This window comes from Panthera onca, chromosome E2, assembly GCF_046562875.1.
Source record: "Panthera onca isolate mPanOnc1 chromosome E2, mPanOnc1 haplotype 2, whole genome shotgun sequence".
In the NCBI taxonomy this organism is placed as follows: Eukaryota; Metazoa; Chordata; class Mammalia; order Carnivora; family Felidae; genus Panthera; species Panthera onca.
In genome coordinates, this window is record NC_138353.1 from 3,459,620 (window position 1) to 3,479,201 (window position 19,582).

General features: G+C 46.2%; 1 protein-coding gene across 1 annotated transcript in view; it reads left to right on the forward strand.

The window, feature by feature from the left end:
* Positions 1-7,403, forward strand: part of LOC144614672 (NACHT, LRR and PYD domains-containing protein 7-like) — a 28,867-nt gene extending 21,464 nt beyond the window's left edge. The window contains 4 exon segments of the mRNA XM_081791424.1: positions 218-465; positions 782-1,014; positions 2,923-3,271; positions 6,265-7,403. Of these exon segments, the coding sequence (XP_081647550.1) occupies positions 218-465; positions 782-1,014; positions 2,923-3,271; positions 6,265-6,664 (1,230 nt within the window). The 3' untranslated portion in view covers positions 6,665-7,403.
* The last annotated feature ends 12,179 nt before the right edge of the window (positions 7,404-19,582 follow it).

Consider the following 19,582-nt stretch of genomic DNA (forward strand, 5'->3'; position numbering starts at 1 on the left):
ATTTAAAAAAAAAGCAGAGTTTGAGCAGTAACAGGCCACGTTAGTGAAACTTCATGCCTAATTGTATTATAGATTTTTTTTCTCTTACATGAGGTTGGATGTTGATCAAATGGCAATGGGGACATTTGAAGAAGCAAAGGAGATCAATTCTCAGTACTAATTCAGGTCAGGGTTGGGCACCTATTGGAGTAGAATGAAATGGAAATCCAGTATATAGTCTTCAGGGAAGCATAGTAAGCTGATGTGGCCTCTCTGTCCTCCCAGAAGAATGGCTTTCCCCCATTTATCTCACAGGCTGGGATCCTGTTCTGACACCACTCAGCAGTGGGCTTATTTCTTCTCAGCCCTTGAAGTCAACTAGTCCCTCACATGCCTGAACCTCACAGCAAATGAGCTTACAGATGAGAGTGCCAGGTTGCTGTGCAAGACTCTGAGACACCCCAAGTGCTTCCTGCAGAGGCTGTCGTAAGTGCTGCCTCTGTTCCCATGGAGCATCTCCACACTGGGTCTGGGGCCACAATGGGGAACAGCATTGGTAACACCTGGATTTGCTGGGCGACCCATATGGGGCTTCCCCAACATAGACCCCTAGCTCTCAGTTTTGCTCCCAGGTGGATAATTCAAGCATCTTTCTTGCCCTTCTCCCATTCCTGGTCCTTCGGGCTTTGATCATGAGCACATGTTATAGGGGGTGCTGAATTAACAAGAAGGGATGTCAGCCAAGAAGGCTGGGCTTTGGAAATGTTCTCACGGTCTTGCTACTTGTGCGGTGCTTTTGCAGGTTAGAAAACTGTCATCTTACAGAAGCCTGTTGCGAGGAGCTCTCTTCTGCTTTGATCGTCAACCAGGTGCTGACATACCTGTGCTTGGCCAACAACAACCTTGGGGATGGTGGGGTGAAACTTTTATGTGGGGGTCTGAGTCACCCTGTCAACTACAGAACCTGGTTTAAGTCTGTGTGTGTGCGCACCTGCATTCAGGTAGGACAGATAGGAGAGCACTTGATGATTCTACGTGAATGAAATTGGCTAGACCCTGGTACAAATTAGGGAAAGGACAGGTAGAAACAGATAGGAATATTCACATGCCTTTCAGAGCAGGGCTTACCTTCTGACCTCTTCCTATGTCGGAAATTTGGGATAGACAGTTGGTTCTCGGGTCTGATGTTTTGTGTATGTTTTTAAAGTCCACATGACCTACTTGTTCCTACAACTGTGAAGGGGTTGAGTTATGTGGTAGGGTTCAATACTTTCTTTCTTTCCTGCAAATGGCTAGATGGTAAAGATTTTAGACTTTATGGGCCATAGGGTCTCTCTTGCAAGTATTCAACTGTGCCATTGCTGAGCTGAACATGTAAGGAAATGAAGTGTGGTTGTGTTACACTAAAACCTTATTCACCAGAAACAGGTGGTGGGCTGGATTTGACCCATGGGCTGTAATTTGCTGATCCTTGTTATATGGGGATAATCCCAGCATGGGATACCTGTTCCCATTAGAAGCATAGTTAGGGTAACATTCAACAGACTGGGCAGAGTTAGAGGCTTATTTCTGTTCAGATTTTTTTTTCTTGGCTTTGATTTCCCTGAGGTCCTTATTCTCCTGGGGGCACTTCTGTCTGCCCATTAGCCTTATGGCTTCTAGCTGGATTAATCTAGGCTCTCCTTTAATCCAGATGTGCTCCAGTCATTTAAGACTAAAAAGAGAAAACAAGTTTTCGGCTTATAGTGGCATATAAAGAAAATGAAAAGATCTAATGAATACTGTTTAGGTAGGATATAGGAAGAACACAAAATTCTACAAGGCTGTCTGTGTAGTGACATCATCATGTCTTTAGAGTTGGCTTAGGCATCTAAACAAAAAATGCCCAGGGGCGCCTGGGTGGTGCAGTCAGTTAAGCATCCTACTTTGGCTCAGGTCATGATCTCGCGGTTCGTGAGTTTGAGCCCCTTGTCAGGCTCTGTGCTGACAGCTCAGAGCCTGGAGCCTGCTTTGGATTCTGTGTGTGTCTCTCTTTCTCTGCCCCTCTACTGCTTGTGCTATCTCTCAAAAATAAATAAATGTCAAATTTTAAATAAAAAATGTCCAGTGCTCGTTAAGCTAACTCACTGTGTGCGAGGAACTTTACTAAATTTTACAAAGATTTTTAAAAAATTCTTACAACCCATGAGATAGTTACCTTTATTTCAGATTTACTAATTGGAAAACCAACACTTAGCCACTTAGCTTGCCTGTGGTCACATCTATGTGGTAGGTATAAAGCCCCCTCTAGAAACTGAAATGCCAAAGATCATTACTTTAAATACATAGAGTTGATGTTGGACCAAGCCTCCACTTAGCCTACAAAACTCAATCTTATATTTTGTTTGAGTTCCCCTCCCTAAACTTCTCGGGTTCACCGATGACTTTAGGATTTCACATACTACAAAGCATGGTGTCTTTTGGTCTAGTTATCATCCCTGAACTTCAGGGTCTGTGGCCACGGTTGCAATTATGCCATGGTTGGGGCACAGGGCTGGGACGGTTGATTACAGACCCACCTGTCTAAATGTACCATGTGACCATCCTTCTGTGTGGTCTGGCCTCCTAGTCAGAGGGCTTTGTAGAAACCTAAGCTTGTAGGAAAGTCTACAGAGTTTAAACGACAAACCCAGTCACTAGGTATCCGGAAACTTGAGCTTTTGGTACACCACAGTCCTGTTGGGATGATTTAAATACAAGCCATGAAATAAAATCTCTCTGTCTCTCTACAGCAAGAGTAGAACCCTGGTGGCCTAACCACACAGAAAATAAATGGGACCTCAGATTCAGTCTTGGGTCTGTCTGACCCTAGAGCCTAAGCTCTTGACTTATAGGACATGCTGCTGTTCTAGGAACATCTGTATCTTAAGCGTATGTCTGTGTCTGCATAATAAAAGGTGGCAGACAAAGGTCAGTTGAACCCTCTAACACTCAGGCAGGGTGGGCATGATGTAATGATTTCACGTGCACGTTTTCACGTACAGGCCTGCCTGAAAGTCTGTAGCTCACAGTGGAAGGTGTGTGCTGTTGGAAGGAGCAACCACTTTGCAGGGCGTAAGTCAGAAGGATCCAACGGTCTTTGCAGGTTATCACGTTGCAACATAACCAGACGTGGCTGTAGACACCTCTCAAAGCTGCTCCAGGAAGACTCCAGCTTAACAAACTTGGATCTGGGGTTCAGCCCCATAGCTACGGGACCGTGGTATCTCTGCGAGGCCTTGAAGAAGCCAAATTGTAACCTAAGATGTCGCAGGTAGGTACTTTGGCTCGTTTTTTAAGGTGCTGTGGAGATACATAATCTTCCTGAGGTGTTTTAGAATGCAGACTGCAATAGTCTCTCCCCTCCAATTTAGGAGGCAAATCCCTGCAGAAATCCTAAGCACCCGGTTTACCTGTATTGACAGTCATTCAGAGGGCCTGGAGGAGTAGGCTAGAGGTGTGGACAGCCCCCAGTAGAGTGGGCTTCAGGGGCACACAGCTTCTGTGTAAGCAGGATCCAGTGAGCAGGACACAGTGGGCCTGCCTCAACTCAGTGATCAGGGGACCATGGATGGATACTGCCCCCAGGAAAGGCGGTGACTCCATCGATGGGACGGTAGGCTCCACACCACCTTCTCCCTCCCACGTCTCGGTCAATTGCATCTCACTGATGCAAAGTACTTTGCAACTAGAACACTATTGGAAAGAGAATCTGGGTCATGTAACAGCTTCTCTGCCCTTGCGGAGATGAGAAAGTACACCAGAACGCAGGGTGATTCTGTTTAACATCTTGGCTGTACTGGAGAACTCTTAAAATTCCTGATGGTCAGGCTGCCTCCCAAAACTGATGAAATTTAGGGGAAGTGGAACCCGGCATCCAAGTCTTCAGAGGTATTCCAGACGATTCCAGTTTTCACGAAGTTTGAGCTCCCTTGAATTAGACGTTGGGGAAGACGCTGAACAAGCAAATCCAGTGTCCACAGGTTAGGGTTGATCTTTTTTTTGATCATGGAACGAGGACCTGGCATCCTAGCCGAGGTATTGAACAGGGGCTCTGACCTCAAACTGGGGTTCAGATGCCATCTGATACTCATTGGCAGTGACATCCAATGTTCCAATTTCCCCTTTATGGAATGTGTGATTCTATAGGATTCCTCCTCACAATTTCACACCTAACGCATTTATGGAGTTACTTTGTGGGCTCATCAACCTCGCGATAAAGTTTCATGCAGCAGGCGCGTGAATCCATATTTATTACAGAATCTCAGAGTGTTCCCTGTGACCAAGGCTCTTTGTGTCTACCTTCATCTCAGGCTTTTTTCCCCAGCTTGGGGTGCATCTTCAACTGACTTTTCAGTTCCCAGAACACACCCAGCTCCTTCCCACTGTGCAAAGTCTTTGTTCTTACTCTTTGGTTTCCTTTGTTCTGGGTAGAGCACTCAGACCCTTCAATTTGCAGAGATATCTGCTAACATTTCACTTCTTAGCTTGGCTATTATAGGGGGCAACAAACTAGTTTCGATCATTCCAGATCTCCTGATTATCCTACCATGGCACACTCTGTTCTCTATAAATTGTGGCATTTTCCTACCCAATCACTGGGTCTATAAGTCTTTTAAAAATGTGTATTTTTGATAGGCATGAAGTTTGTGCATATGTGTGAGTAGGGGAGGGGCAGAGAGAGAATCCCAAGCAGGCTTTGCGCTGTTAGCTCAGAGCCTGACATGGGGCTTGAACTCATGAACTGTGAGATCGTGACCTGACCCAAAATCAAGAAATGGATGCTTAACTGACTGAGCCACCCAGCTGCCCCTATAATTTGTTAAATTGAAAATTCACACAATATAAAATCCGCCATTTAAAAGTGTATAACTTGGTGGCTTTTGCTATACTTATTATCTGTTTTATCACCCCAAATGGGGACTCCAGACTTCTTGGCCCCTGGTGACCACACATCTATTTTCTGTCTCCATTCTATACCTATCTTGCTATCCATATACAATTCGGTATATTCCGTATAAACAGAGTCCTACATACAGTAAGTAGCTTTTCTTGTTGGGCTTCTTTCAGTGAGTATAATATTTTCAAGATTGATCTACACTGGAGCAGATATAAATCCTTCATTCCTTTATATGGCGGAACAATATCCCATTGTAGGGATCTACCACAATTTGTTAATCCATTTATCCATTGTGAGTTTTATTTCTGAGGGGGATGGAATTTATTTCTTGTATCTGCAGTGCCTGTTACAGCACCTGGGGCAGCAGAATGATGGTTAGTGATGTGGGGCATAGACGTGCAGATGGTTCAGAGCTCAAGGGTACATGGCTGAGGGGGCGGTCTGGCTTGAGTCAGCCCACTGGGCTCTTTATAAGCTAGCATGAACCGTATCAACCATAAAGGGTCCCACCCTCTGTTTCCCACTGGCAAACGCATCTTTTAGTCTAGGAAGAGCTCTAGAACAAGGAGGTGAGGAACGGAGGCGATGTTCACATACCATGCCTTACTGAGTATAATTGATTCACTGGAAAGTCTAGGACAAAACAGTCCATCTCTTCACCAACTAGAAGGCTTCTGTCCTCTTCTTCCTGCTTTCCTTTCGCACCTCACGTTCATTTTGAGACCCCTCCTTCCAGACACCTAGCAGATGACCATCGACGCCTCCACTGCTTAACGCTCGCATTGAGGCCACCAACTCTCCCGTGGAGTGTGGCATGATCCCTGAGATGGTCCTTGATTTCCTGAAGTTTGTTCTCAACCCATCTCCCTGAAGTACCTGTCAAGCTTCAAGCCAGACCACGGGCAGCTGCTTCAAAAGACCCAAAAGCTCCTTCCCTGTGCCACTGCAGGTCAAATCTGAAGGTTTTTCCAGGAGTCTACAAGACCCTCCCCCAGCTTGGCATTTCAGCTACAGTGAAATTGTATCAGTGGCTTAGGTCCCCCACTTACCATAATGGCCCACTCTCCTCCTTTTACTTTTTTTCTCCTATCATCTTCCCAATGAGGGATTCACCAACCACCATAAAGCTACCGAATGCTTCTCTGGCCAGTTGACCCTAATCCTGCTAACGTGGCTTCTCTACCACCATCCACTGTCTTCCACGTTCTGAGGGAAGTCTGATGTCACTAAAATAAGCTCCATGAAGAAAATAATTTTTTTCTTTCCTATCTTCACTACTAGGTCCCCAGCCAGCAAAACGAGTGCATCTAGCAACACGGTAGGTTCTAAGTGAGTACTGACTGGGTCTCTGTGCTTTTTCCCCACAGGCTCTGTGGCTGCTCCATCACCCCCTCCTGTTGTCAGGGTCTTGCACTGGTGGTAGTCAGCGCTCAGAGGCTGGAAACTCTGGACCTGAGCTGGAATACCTTGGGGCAGAGTGGAATAATGATGCTCTTTGAGGCTTTAAAACAGAATAACGGCCCCTTAAAGATACTCAGGTTGGAGATGGATGAATCTAGCATGGAAGTCCAGAAGCTACTGAAGGATGTAAAAGACAGCAATCCAAATCTGACAATCGAAAGAAGTGATGCCAGAACCACCAGATCCCCACGGTGCAACTTTGTCTTTAATACCCTGAGATCCTTCTTAATGACTACGTGTCTTAAAGGGGGTGATCTGAGAGCTCTAAGACCCACCATGAATGAAGACCAGAGGGTCAAATGTTAATCACTGGGTCAAATAGGTACAATTTAGTGCTGGCTTTCCCTCTCTGGTTTCACAGTAAATTCTGCACAAGTCACATACCGACTTTATGTCACAATGTCTATCTCACAAGGACACAAGCATAATAAAAGGCAAAGAACTTTGAGATTGTGCTTATACACCTGAGACCTAACTTAGACTTAACTTTATACTTGGTATACTTTGTCTAGGAAGAAATATTACTTAGTTCACCGATGGTTATGTTGGTTTCTTTCATTTTTCTGCCCTCGCTCAGGTATTTCTTGGCCAAATTAAAAATTTTTTAATGTTTATCTTGAGAGAGAGAGAGAGAGAGCACGAGCAGGGGAGGGGAAGAGAGAGGGAGGGAGGGAGAGAGAGAATCCCAAGCAGGCTCTGTGCCAGCGCACAGGGCTCAAACTCATGAACCGCGAGATCATGACCTGACCTGAAACCAAGAGTCAGACGCTTTTTTTTTTTTTAATTGGAAGAATATTTTTATTAGAGTCAGATGCTTAACGAACTGAGTCACCCAGGCACCTCTCTTGGCCAAATTTAATAGGTGCCTGATGGGTCTACATGATCAGTGTGGTGTGTACCCTCCTTAGTCAGTTTTAGGATATTCTAAGCCAGAACTTTTTCTGTAAAAAGCCAGATAGCTAAAATGTTAGGTCACTCTCACAACGATTCCACTTTGCTATTGTAGGGTGAAAACAGCCATAGACAATTCATAAATAAATGGGCATGGCTGTGTTCCAATAAAACTTTATTTATAAAAATAGGCAAGGGGCCAGATTTGGCCTATGGGCCATAGTTTGCCAACCCATGTTCTAATCTATACTAATACTTATGAAATACAAATCTGATCGCATCATTGTTGTTTTTAACCTTTCAGTGATTGTGTGTGTCTGTGTGTAATCCATTGCATTAGAAACCACAGCTTTCCCTGTTACCACATCCCTATTGCTGATAGAGAGGGTGCAAAGGCCACTTTCGAACTTTCTTGAAAAAAAAATGCAGAATCACCATTTAGCACTAATCCCCAGGCACTGACAAAAGTGGGTGATCTATATCCTCACTTGATTTTTCTACCAAACTTAAAGTAGTCCAATCACGTATCTCTGAGGAATGACAACACTGATATGGGGATGTTACAAAAACAGTGACCTACAGTTGGTGACTTAAGCGGAGAGCTTAAATAACACAGAACTGCTTCCTTTGGATTTAGGATAATATTTTGGTGAAGTTTTCTTCCCTGACATTTTCACGTGATGGATCTATTAAAAAATCCCAAATTTTTAGGGGAGACAAAAAGGTCTTTCTAAAGCCTCATTCTTGAAGAATGATTGCCTGCCATATAATTGAAAGCTGACAGGTGTTGTCCCTCAGCATTTTGGAGGTACCATTCAATGCTTTGTCCTTTATTGTGGGTGTTGGGATTTCTGCTAATTGCCGCTACTTTGTAGTTGATTATTCCTTTCATCCTGGCTGTTGTCGAGATGATCTCCTGTCTGCACACTGACTTCTTTTTAAAAACTTTAAAAAATATGTATTTATTCTTGAGACAAAGCACAAGCAGGAAGGGGAAGAAAGAGAGGGAGAGAGAGAGAGAATACCAAGCAGGGTCCATATTGACAGCACAGAGTCCGACGCAGGGTTCGCACCCACAAGCTGTGAGATCATGACCCGAGCTGAAGTCAGATGCTTCACCGACGGAGTCTCCCAGGCACCCCATGTACACTGATGTTTTTGATAGGGATTTCATTTCCTACTTTTTATTTGTTTTATGCTGTAGGGATTCAGAATTTGGGGGGGAAAAAAAACCTCAGCTCAGCCCCTTTATCTCTTTGTGTATTGTCCCCCTTCCAAGTTCTAGATCGTCTCCTCGTTTCATCTTTTCATCTCTCTTGTGCATTTTTCTCTGGGCTGTGTTGTGGGTTAAGCATCACATTAGTTCGTTGAAAGAGAACTAGTCAGCCAGAAGTTAAAGTCCACAAATTAACACAGGATTCTTCTTACTATCTCAAGGGTGGAAACAGTGTGGCTTAAGGTAGCAACTCAGTGGTACCAGGAAGGACCTGGGTTTTTTTTGTTTTTGTTGTTTTAACTATTTGGCATGACCATTTCATTAAGATAAATCTGCTCCGTGCTCAAGGTTGCTGTAGTATTGGGTGTTCCACCCAGCAGATACCAGTTCACTAGGCTTCTGCGCATAACTGTGTTTACTGGGGTGTGGACAGACAACGATTTCAAGGAAAGAGGCCGTGGAGGATTTGCGTCGGGCTCAGGAGAAGTGATCAAGTTATTGGAGGCAGTGCTGAGTCAGAATCCAAGTTTCCACTTGGATACGGGGCCTTTAAAAAAAAAAAAAAAAAAGATACAAACATTGTGGCGGCTGGTCCCGACTGAACACGTCTGGCTCAGACCCTGTGTTGGATATTGGGTATTTAAAATACGTTTTTGCTGAAACGTTGCTGCAGCCCTCCAAACGCCCCCCAAAAGGTCCTATTATCTTACCTATCTGTAAATAAACACGTTGGATTCAACGGTCCACTATGACATAGCATCTAAGAAGCAGGCAGACTTGGGGCACCTGGGTGGCTTGGTCGGTTAAGCGTCCGACTTCGGCTCAGGTCATGATCTCACGGTCCGTGAGTTCAAGCCCCGCGTCGGGCTCTGTGCTGACCGCTCAGAGCCTGGAGCCTGTTTCAGATTCTGTGTCTCCCTCTCTCTCTGCCCCTCCCCTGTTCATGCTCTGTCTCTCTCTGTCTCAAAAATAAATAAACGTTAAAAAAAAATTTAAAAAAAAGAAGCAGACAGACTCGAAACCAATGTTCGCTACATCGTAAAGTTTAGCTTCCTTTGTGCAGGAATTTAAAAGTCTTAAGGATTTGGGGGTCAAACAGCATAAAATTTTAGTGGTTCTCAGGAGTGACTTTGCCACCCATGGATCATTGGACAACGTTTGCAAATATTTTTATTGTCACAACTAGAGGGTGCTCCTGGCATCTAGTGGGCAGAGCCCGGGGATGCTGCTGGACATTTACAAGGCATGGGACAGTCCCTGCAACAAAGAATGAGCCACTCAAAATTTCAGTTGTGCTAAAATTGAGACCCTCTACAGGCTCTGCATTCATTACTACAGACTAAGTGTCCTCAACCAGGGGATACTTCACAATGTCTGTAGGCTTTTGGTGATAAAATACACATATCAAATTTACCACTGTCATCACTTAAAAGTGTGCAATTTAGGGGCACCTGGGTGGCTCAGCTTATGCGTCCAACTTCGGCTCAGGTCATGGTCTCAGAGTTCATGGGATCGAGCCCCACATTGGGCTCTGTGCAGCTCAGAGCCTGGAGTCTGCTTTGGATTCTGTGTCTCCTTCTCCTTCTCTCTCTCTCCTCTACTTGTGCTCTCTCTCAAAAATAAACATTAAAAAACAAAAAAGCCAAAAGTGTACAATTTAGCAGCAGTTAGAGTTCTGCTAACCATCCTACGACACACACGACAGCCCCATAAAACAAAACCAAAAAAAAAAAAACAAAACCATAAACACCCATAAACACAGAGAATAAACAGGTGGTTGCCAGAGGAGAGGTGGGGGAGGGGGGATGATCAGCATAGGTGAAGGGGTTTAAGAGGTACAAATTTAGAGTTACAAAATAAGTCACAGGGATGAAAAGTCCAGCAGAGGGAATATGATCAACAATATTGCAGTAACAGAAATTGACAGATAGTAGCTACACTCGCAGTGAGCATCGAAGCGCATAGAATTGAAGCCCAGTGTTGCACACCTGAAGCTAATCAAACGTCGTCAATCATTCTTCAATAATAACGATAGAAAAACTCACTCCATCTTTCTGAGGTTGAAACCCCCGCAGCAGCGGACAGCCCGCCAGGCCTCCTGGCTGATCTGAGGTCCTCAGGGCACTGCACCACGCTGGGTAAAAACACCAAGGAGGAGGACTCTACTCTTCCTTCTCTATCTTTCAGACAGCAGGTGTGTGTGTGGGGGGGGGGGGGGGCACTGCCCACACCTGTGCCTCCAGCAGACCCCCGCCCCCAGCCTCAGCCCCTCACTAGCTCAGCTCTGCAGGCGCCAGTGGGCCTCTGGGCTGAACCTTGCACCTCCTACCCTCCAAGCCTGCAGAGCCTGGGGAATCCAGACAGAAAGTGCAGGACCATCCTGTGCCCGGGAAAGGACAGACACCCTGCAGGTGTGGGGTGATCTCACCTGGGCTTCTCTTCCAGCGCTGAGTCCCAGGGGAGGATCCCGGCGTCGGAGGGTCAGTCCTGTCCCCAACCGCACGCTTTGTTGACCCTCTTCTTGCTTAGCACGGAGTAGCTGGGAAAGACAGATGTGGGTTAGAAGCTCACTTCTCCTATAAAAAGACTCAGTGCAGAATTTGGCATGGAAAGCTGAATCCTCAGGAAGATTCAGGGTTTGATCCTCCTTCCCAGACACTTGCTAGACCTTCTCTTTCAGCTCATCCCAATTTCATGATTGCAAACAGGTTACCTGAGAATGCCACGTGTCTGGGTCAATCCATGATAGACCCTGGGAGGGGGGCAGAGGTGGAACATTCCATCATGCATCGGGGGGGGGGGAGCCAGAAGTGGAACATTCCATCACAGACCCAGCCAGGGGACAGCAAGAGGTGGAACATTCAACCATACACCCACGGGCAGCTAGAGCTGGAACATTCCATCATAGACCCAGGGGAGCAAGAAGTGGAACATTCCTTCATGAGCTAAGGGGGGGGGGGGGGGAAGCCAGAAGTGGAACATTCCATAATGGGCCAAGGGGAGGAGCTGAAAGTGGGACAATCCATCACAGACTGGGGGGGAGGGTAGCCAGAAGTGGAACATTCTATCATGAGCTAAGGGGGGGGGGGGGAAAATCCAGAAATGGAACAATCCATCATAGACAGAAGGGGTAGGGGAGAACCCGAAGTGGAATATTCCATCACAAACCCAGGAGGGAGCCAGAGGTGGAACATTCCACCATGGGCAAAGGGGGTGAGCCAGAAGTGGATCATTCCATCATAGACCCAGGGGGGAGCCAGAGGTGGCACATTCCATCATAGACCCAAGGGGCAGTCAGAAGTGGCACATTCCACCACAGACCCAGGGGGGAAGCCAGAAATGGAACATTCCACCATAGACAGGGTGGGAAGGGACAGCCAGAAGTGGAACAGTCTATCTTTGGACAAGGGAAGAGCCAGTGGAACATTCCATCATGGGCCAAGGGGAGGAGCTAAAAGTGGGACATTCCATCACAGACCTGGGGGGGGTAGCCAGAAGTGGAATATTCCATCACATACCCATGGGGGAGCTAGAAATGGAACATTCCACCATAGACAGGGTGGGGAGGGAGAGCCAGAAGTGGAACAGTCTATCTTAGGACACCCAGTGGAACATTCCATGATAGATGGGCAGGGCGTGCTGGCGGAGCCAGAAGTGGAATGTTACACAACAGACAAGGGGGATAACCAGAAGTAGAATGTTCTATGACAGACCAGGGTGGAGCCAAAAGTGGAACAACCCATCATAGACCTGGGCAGGGGGAGACAGAAGTGGAACAATCCATCATAGACCGGGGGGGGGGGGGGGGGAGACCCAAAGTATAACATTCCATCACTAGCTAAGGGGGGGAGCCAGAAGTGGAATATTTCATCATGGGCCAAGGGGAGGAGCTAAAAGTGGAACATTCCATCACAGACCTAGGGGGCAGCTAGAGGTGGAACATTCCATCATAGACCAAGGGGGGGCCAGAAGTGGAACATTCCACCATAGGTTAAGTGGGGAGCTAGAAGTGGAACATCCATCACGGACAGAGGAAGGAGGCAAAAATGGAACCTTCCATTATAGACAGAATGGGGAGGGAGAGCCAGAAGTGGAACAGTCTATCTTAGGACAAGGGGGGAAGCCAGAAATGGAATGTTCTACGACATACAGGGGGGGGAGCCAGAAGTGGAACATTCCACAACAGACAAGTGGGGGGAGAGCCAGAAGTGGAATGTTCCACAACGGACAAGGGGGGAAGCCAGAAGTGGAATGTTCCACAACAGACCAGGGTGGGGAGCCAGAAGTAGAACGTTCGAATAAGGCGGGGAGCCAGAAGTGGATCATCCCATCATAGATGAAGGGGGGAACCAAAAGTGGAACATTCCATCATAGACCCAGTGGGAAGCCAGAAATGGAACATTCCATCACAGACCCAGGAGGGAGCCAGAGGTGGAACATTGCACCATGGGCCAAGGGGGTGAGCCAGAAGTAGATCATTCCATCATAGACCCAAGGGGGAGCCAGAGTTGGAGCATTCCATCACAGACCCAGGGAGGAGCCAGAGGTGGAACATTGCAACCTAGACTAAAGTTGTAGCCCTCACACTTGGGTAGGGAGAAACCCGCAGTATGCAGAGCACAGGTACAATGCACTCCTTGAGGACGGATGCAGACAGACTAGGGAAATGCCCTTCTTCCTGAAGAGGCAGAGGCCCCTGTGCATAGCTCAGGACCCCAGGAGCAGACAGCTATGGTGATGGGTGAGTGGAACTCACTGGGACAGAGCTGGGCTGGGCTCTCTCCATCAGATCCACTGCCCAATATCCCTTCCTACATCTCTGCCCACTGGGGTTCTCACTCAGACTCTCTCAGAGCTTGCCAAAGTCCTGCTCTGACGCCCAGGCTAACCTCCCGGATCTCTCTCTAGCCCCCGTGGTTCTCACGTTGGGGTGATTCTTCTCCCACCCCATCAATGTCCAGAGACACTGTCTGGCTGTCACCCTTGGGGAAGAGGGTTCTACTGGTGTCTGGCGAGTAGAGGCTGAGATGCTGTTAAACATTCTGTCCTGCACAGGGTCAGTACTCCCTACCCCTATAACAAAGAATGATCTGGCCCCAAATATCAGTAGTGTTGAGGTTGAGAAACACTGGCTTAGATGATTCTCTGCCAGAAAGTAAGAACCACCTTGGACCATTCAATCTGGAACAGATGCAGGGTTGCACTCCAAGGCAATTCTCCAGACTCAGCTGAGTCAGACATCTCTGTATTGTAGAGGACTAGCCATAGGTCTCATGTCAATGAGAAGAGATAAATCAAAGCTGGAAACGATGCATAAACAAAAAACGATACATTTTACAAAGAAGGAAGTTTAAAAGTCCTCTATCTGGCCCTGCTGACTTCATCACCCCCTTCCCCGAGCTCACTTCCTGCAGCCACGCTGGGCGCCCACTGTTTTCCCAAGCATGCTTCCTTCATTCCGCATGCACTGTTCCCTCTGCCTGGAGGTGGGGGGCGGTCACCAGCTGTCCCCTGGCCGGAGCTCATGCAGCTCCCCCCCCCCCAGCTCCTCCCACCACCCTGTTTATATCCTTCTGGGCCTGAGTTTCTTAACTAGGGGTAGTTTTGTCCCCAAAGGGACATTGGCATTATCCGGGGTCGCGGGTAGGGGGGTGCCCCTGGCATCTAGTGGATAGAGGCCATGGATCCAGCTAAACATAATGCTCAGGACAGTCACTGCTATGGACTGAACTGTGCCCCCTTTCCCCCAGAGGTATAAGTTGAAGCCCTAATCCCCATGGGACTGCATTTGGGGCTAGGGTTTTTAGGAGATCATGAAGGCGAAATGAGACCATAATGATGGGCTTCTAATCTGACAGGAGTGCCAGTCTTACCAGAACGGGAAGGGAGAGATCTCTGTCTCCCTGTGCCCACACCAAGGAAAGGCCATCTCCCCAGCAGGAAGAGGCCCTTATGTTGGCCAGCACCTCAATCTGGGACTTCCCAGTCTCAGGACTACAAGGAAATAAGTTTCTGTTCTTAAGCCACCCAATCTGTGGTATTTTGTTATGGCAGCTGAGCTGATTTAGGGAATCCCCCCACAGTACAGGATCATCTGGCCCCGGATTAGAGGGGTGCAGAGGTTGAGAGGTGCCCCTAACATGCTGCATTTGGGGGTCTCAGACGTGCATGTGCAAGCCGAGATGTCCTGGTGGGTGTCTGACTTGCAGGCAGGTGACCGTCCTGGTGTTTCACACTATCCACAATGTTAGGTAGCAATTTATATAACAGTTACATTGTTACCTTAAACAACTACCACCGTGTGAACATATGATTTAGATGCAGGTATGGTATGTGCGTATGTAAGGAAATAGCTAATCTAAACATAAAGGTGCTTGACAGAAATATCGAGGACATTGTGTGTTGGAGTTTCCAAGGGCTTTTAAATGGATTATAGGAATATAGAGGTCAAAAGCATTTAGCAAAAAACCCAAAAAACAAAACACAAAAAGGCATTTACCGACTATGACTCATAAACCAAAGTGCGAATTGCAGTATAACATATATCAGAAAAACACCGTGACTTGAATACAACTAAAGAAATTATACATATAACATGGGCATTGAACACTCTTAAAATCTATAAGGCAATCTTTTAAAAATATTTATGTGTAAGAGCTCTTTACCTGATCAGAATTCCAAAAGGCAAACTGACTGTCAGAAAGGACAGTTGTTAGGAGAAATAATAAAAGTCTGTATATCTCCACCAATAAACTCATGAATCATAAATGTATCATTACCTGCTGATTTGTGTAGCACTTCATTCAGCAGTGAGCAGGGCACAAGCATAGGTATAGAAAAGCGACTGTGAACTGGGGCACCTGGGTGGCTCAGTCGGTTGAGCGTCTGACTTCAGCTCAGGTCATGAGCTCGCAGTCTGCGGGTTTGAGCCCTGCCTTGGGCCCTGTGCTGACAGCTCAGAGACTCCAGCCTGCTTCTGATTCTGTGTCACCCTCTCTCTCTGCTGCTCCCCCGCTCATGCTCTCTTTATCAAAATAAATAAAAATTTTTAAAAAAAGAAAGAAAAGCGACTGTGAACAGAGCTGGGATTTTTCCAAATTAGAACAACTTTGGTGGTAGGAAAATGATGAGTCCAGGTTGGTTAGAAGATGCCGATAAAATAACCCAAAGATTCTCCCCCCCCCCCCCACCAAAAAAAATGGGGTTCAGAGAGACGGATTCGATTTGGGCATGTGTCTTAGAGAAACTGAAACCGTGGCATTAAGTGAGATACACCCATACTTGTGTCCAGGGAAAGGCGGGTCTACTGTGGAACCCATAAGCCCTGAGGGTGGAGATCCTTTCAAGGAGGAAGTGGTCATACCACTGGCAAAGGAACAAAGGTGAGCTGGGAGGCATCCGCCGCAAGTTCCAGAAGGCCCAATAGCGTTTTTGGTTTTTTCTTCACAACAACAGCTTCAGCGGAAGTATGGAGGTGGAGAAACCAGATCTCAGAGGGTTGACACCTGAGTGCGAGAGGCTAAGCAGAACGCTGGTCTTTAGAGCCACAGGCCAGTAAGAGTAGAGGGGGTGGACGCTTCCCCACATAACCGTCTTTGTTCTGAAGCTTGAGCTCTCATTCCTAACTCAGGGTTGGAATAGTTGGGCCCTGGGGGGACTGACGTATCCCTAGGGTGGCACCACGTCCCGATGACATTGCTAACAAGGAGATACTGTTTTTCCTTTTGGCAAATGGAAGGTAGAAACAGAGAGGACATAGCTTGGCTTAGGAACACAGGTTTTATTAATTTATTTTTTTCATCATTCCCCATCTTTTAAAATATAATTTATTGTCATATTGGTTTCCATACAACACCCAGTGCTCATGCCAACAGGTGACCTCCTCAATGCCCATCACCCACTTTTCCCTCTCCCCCACCCCCCATCAACCCTCATCTCGTTCTCAGTATTTAAGGGTCTCTTATGGTTTGCCTCCTTCCCTCTCTGTAACTGTTTCTTCCCTCCTTCCCTTCCCCCATGGTCTTCTGTTAAGTTTCTCAGGATCCACGTATGAGTGAAAACATACGGTATGTGTCTTTCTCCCCCTGACTTATTTCACTTAGCATAACACTCTCCAGTTCCATCCACGTTGCTGCAAATGGCCAGATTTTATTCTTTCTCATTGCCAAGTAGTATTCTATTGTATATATAAACCACATCTTTATTCATTTGTCAGTGGATGGACATTTAGGCTCTCTCCATAATTTGGCTATTGTTCAAAGTGCTGCTGTAAACATTGGGGTACAAGTGCCCCTATGCATCAGCACTCCTGTATCCCTTGGGTAAATTCCTAGCAGTGCTATTGCTATTTATTTATTTATTTAAGCTTTTAACACATTTACTCATCATATCATCCTTTAAATATGTTTTCTTCCAGATATTAAAGATAGCAACACTAAAACATTCTATAGTAAAATATGATACATATGAAAGACAAGAAAAAAGGAAGACACACCTGTGTTTTCATGAAATATTATAGTACCAGCAGCAATGTTGGTAAGATTATTTAAAGAATTATACCGCTTACAAAATAAAAGTCACGTAACTAGGGGATCTGGAGGTGATATAGCCAAGGACATAATCTGGTGGATATATTCAGAGAAATCAGGGAACCTGTAAGTACAGGCAAAAATATAACACGCTGAGGGTTCAGGCTTGCACGGATTGGAAGACTGAAGAGATGATAATTCTCCCTAAATCGATCTGTAGCTTTAGTACAATCTCATGCACAACCCCGGGCTGGTCTTTTGTGAAAGCTGGCATCCTAAAGTTAATATTGGAACCTAAAGGGCCCAGAATAACCTAGGCCATCCCAAGAAATACCAAAAGTGCCGAATATTAACCATCTTAGGACCAGTACCCATCACCCATCACTGGGCCTCCCTCTGGGTTACCAGGATTTGTTTTAGTCATCTTCCTGGTTGTCAAGCCCAGAAAGAGGTGATATTCTCAACTTTTCTGTTGTCTGTTTCTCCGTGGTTTTGTTTTCTCCTGCATAATCCTTTCCTCATCTATACACCTTGTTCAATGTCTCTATGTCATTGAATTTATTTACTTATTGATTGATGGATTGATTGATTGAAAGTGCGACTGGCTGAGGGCCAGAAACAAAGGGAGCGAGAGAGACAGAGAGAGAGAGACAGAAAGAGAGAGAGAGAGAGAGAGAGAGAGAGAGAATCCCAAGCAGGCTCTACACTGCCAGCATGGAGCCCGATGCGGGGCTTGAATCCATGAACCATGAGATCATGACCTGAGCTGAAGTCAGATGCTTAACCATCTGAGCCACCCAGGGACCCCTCTAGGTCTTGGAATTCTGCACAGAAAGAGGCTCCATTGGCATCCTGTATTTCTTCATATCCCCTTTCACTGCATTTACTCACTTTCTTTAAGATCTAGCACCTGTGGACAATCAATTCTGTTCTCACAAGGATGTTTGCTTTGATGTGTGGTCCCTTCATCAGTGCCCGGCACACAGTAGGGTCTTGTAACAGAGACTGTAGGTGCCTGTCACAGCTCTGTCACATGCCTCCTCACTCCACAGAAATACCAGCATTTATCTTGTCACAGAGACACCTGGAATAAAGGTTATCTTTCCCAACCTCCCTTGCATCCAAGTGGATGCAAGCTATTAGGCTCTAACCATTGAGAAATAAATGGAAATGTTTTTGAGTGTTTCCAATAAACCTCATAACACAATTCACCAGTACTACATCCCCTTTCCCTCCGTCCCTTCCTCCTTGTGCTTCGTTTTTCTGTCTGGAGCACAAACCAGGTTTAACATTTCAAAAAGAGTAATGCTCTACTTAGCCATTTGGCTTTGTGCTGTTCACCAGTTTTGGAAGATTTCGCCTTGGAGCAGTGGGGAGAACAGCCCTGTGTGAAGAGAGCCCTCCATTCCTCTAAGGAGGCTCTCAAGCCCCTGCATTTATATCTGGAGACCCAAAATTCTTCCACCTGACACATGACACCCCCCCCCCCTTGAAATTGTAGGTTTCCTGCCATCAGAATATGAAATATTTGGACTATCACAAACATACTCCACTCAAGTCCATCACGTCTTGGGATGAAGTCTATGATTCAGCATCAACAGAAATTCTTGGCCCTTCACACCCAGCAGATGAGGAACAACAACAAAAATAAAGAACGTTCAGTATTTGTCCACTGGTAGTGAGATAGCAGTTGGTGCTATTTTCAACTCCTGTAGTTGGGAATGATAAGGGTTACCACATGTTGAGTTAACTTACATGTTTCAGAGCCTATGCTGGGTTTCTTGATATTCTTTATCTCATTAAATATGCATGTTACCCTTTTGAGGTTGGAAATAAAGTTCTCTGATATATAACAGAAAACTCAAGATTTAGAGAATGGATTTGACCCATGTGAGGTGTCAGAATCTTGAGGGGGGACAGGGACCCATAAAATGTTTACATTAATGGGTTGGTCAAGTAGAAATTCTCAAGGAACAAAGGGTCTGGACAGCATTTCAAGGACCGTAATCAGGAATCTCAAGTTCTGAGCTTGTGCCATAGCCTCACTTATATATCCGTTGATCTGACGCGTATTTCCTGAGAACTCTCTTTGTGCGGGAGCTGTGAGCACAGCCGTCATACCTGACACGGACTTAATTCACACAAGTTGACTGTAGAGACAGGAAAATGGATACGTATGCAGTGTGACAGTCTCAGTGCTGTTCTAGATAAAAATAGGTGCTTTGGGGGCATGGGAGAGATATCTTAAGTCAAACTGGAGGGTTTGGGGGACTTTTCTGGAGGAGCCCTGAGGAACAAGGCAAAGTATGGATAAAGAAGTGAAGAAGACAGAACCTTGTGGTGGCGTAGGGGCAGAGGAGTTGGGGCAAGGCTGACACCCAGCCAGGATACACACTCAGATGGCTGGCCCATTTGTTCACAGCCCACATCTCTGTCAGCCAGCAGTTGCCTCTCTGGCTCCTGGTCCAGCTCATAAATGCTTATTCTGTACTGGTTGTTAAATATCTTCAATGACATGTTGCAGCAAAGGAAAGAAGAAATATGGATAAAGACCAAAGTAGGAAAGAAATACTCCGTGGCCATGCTGTT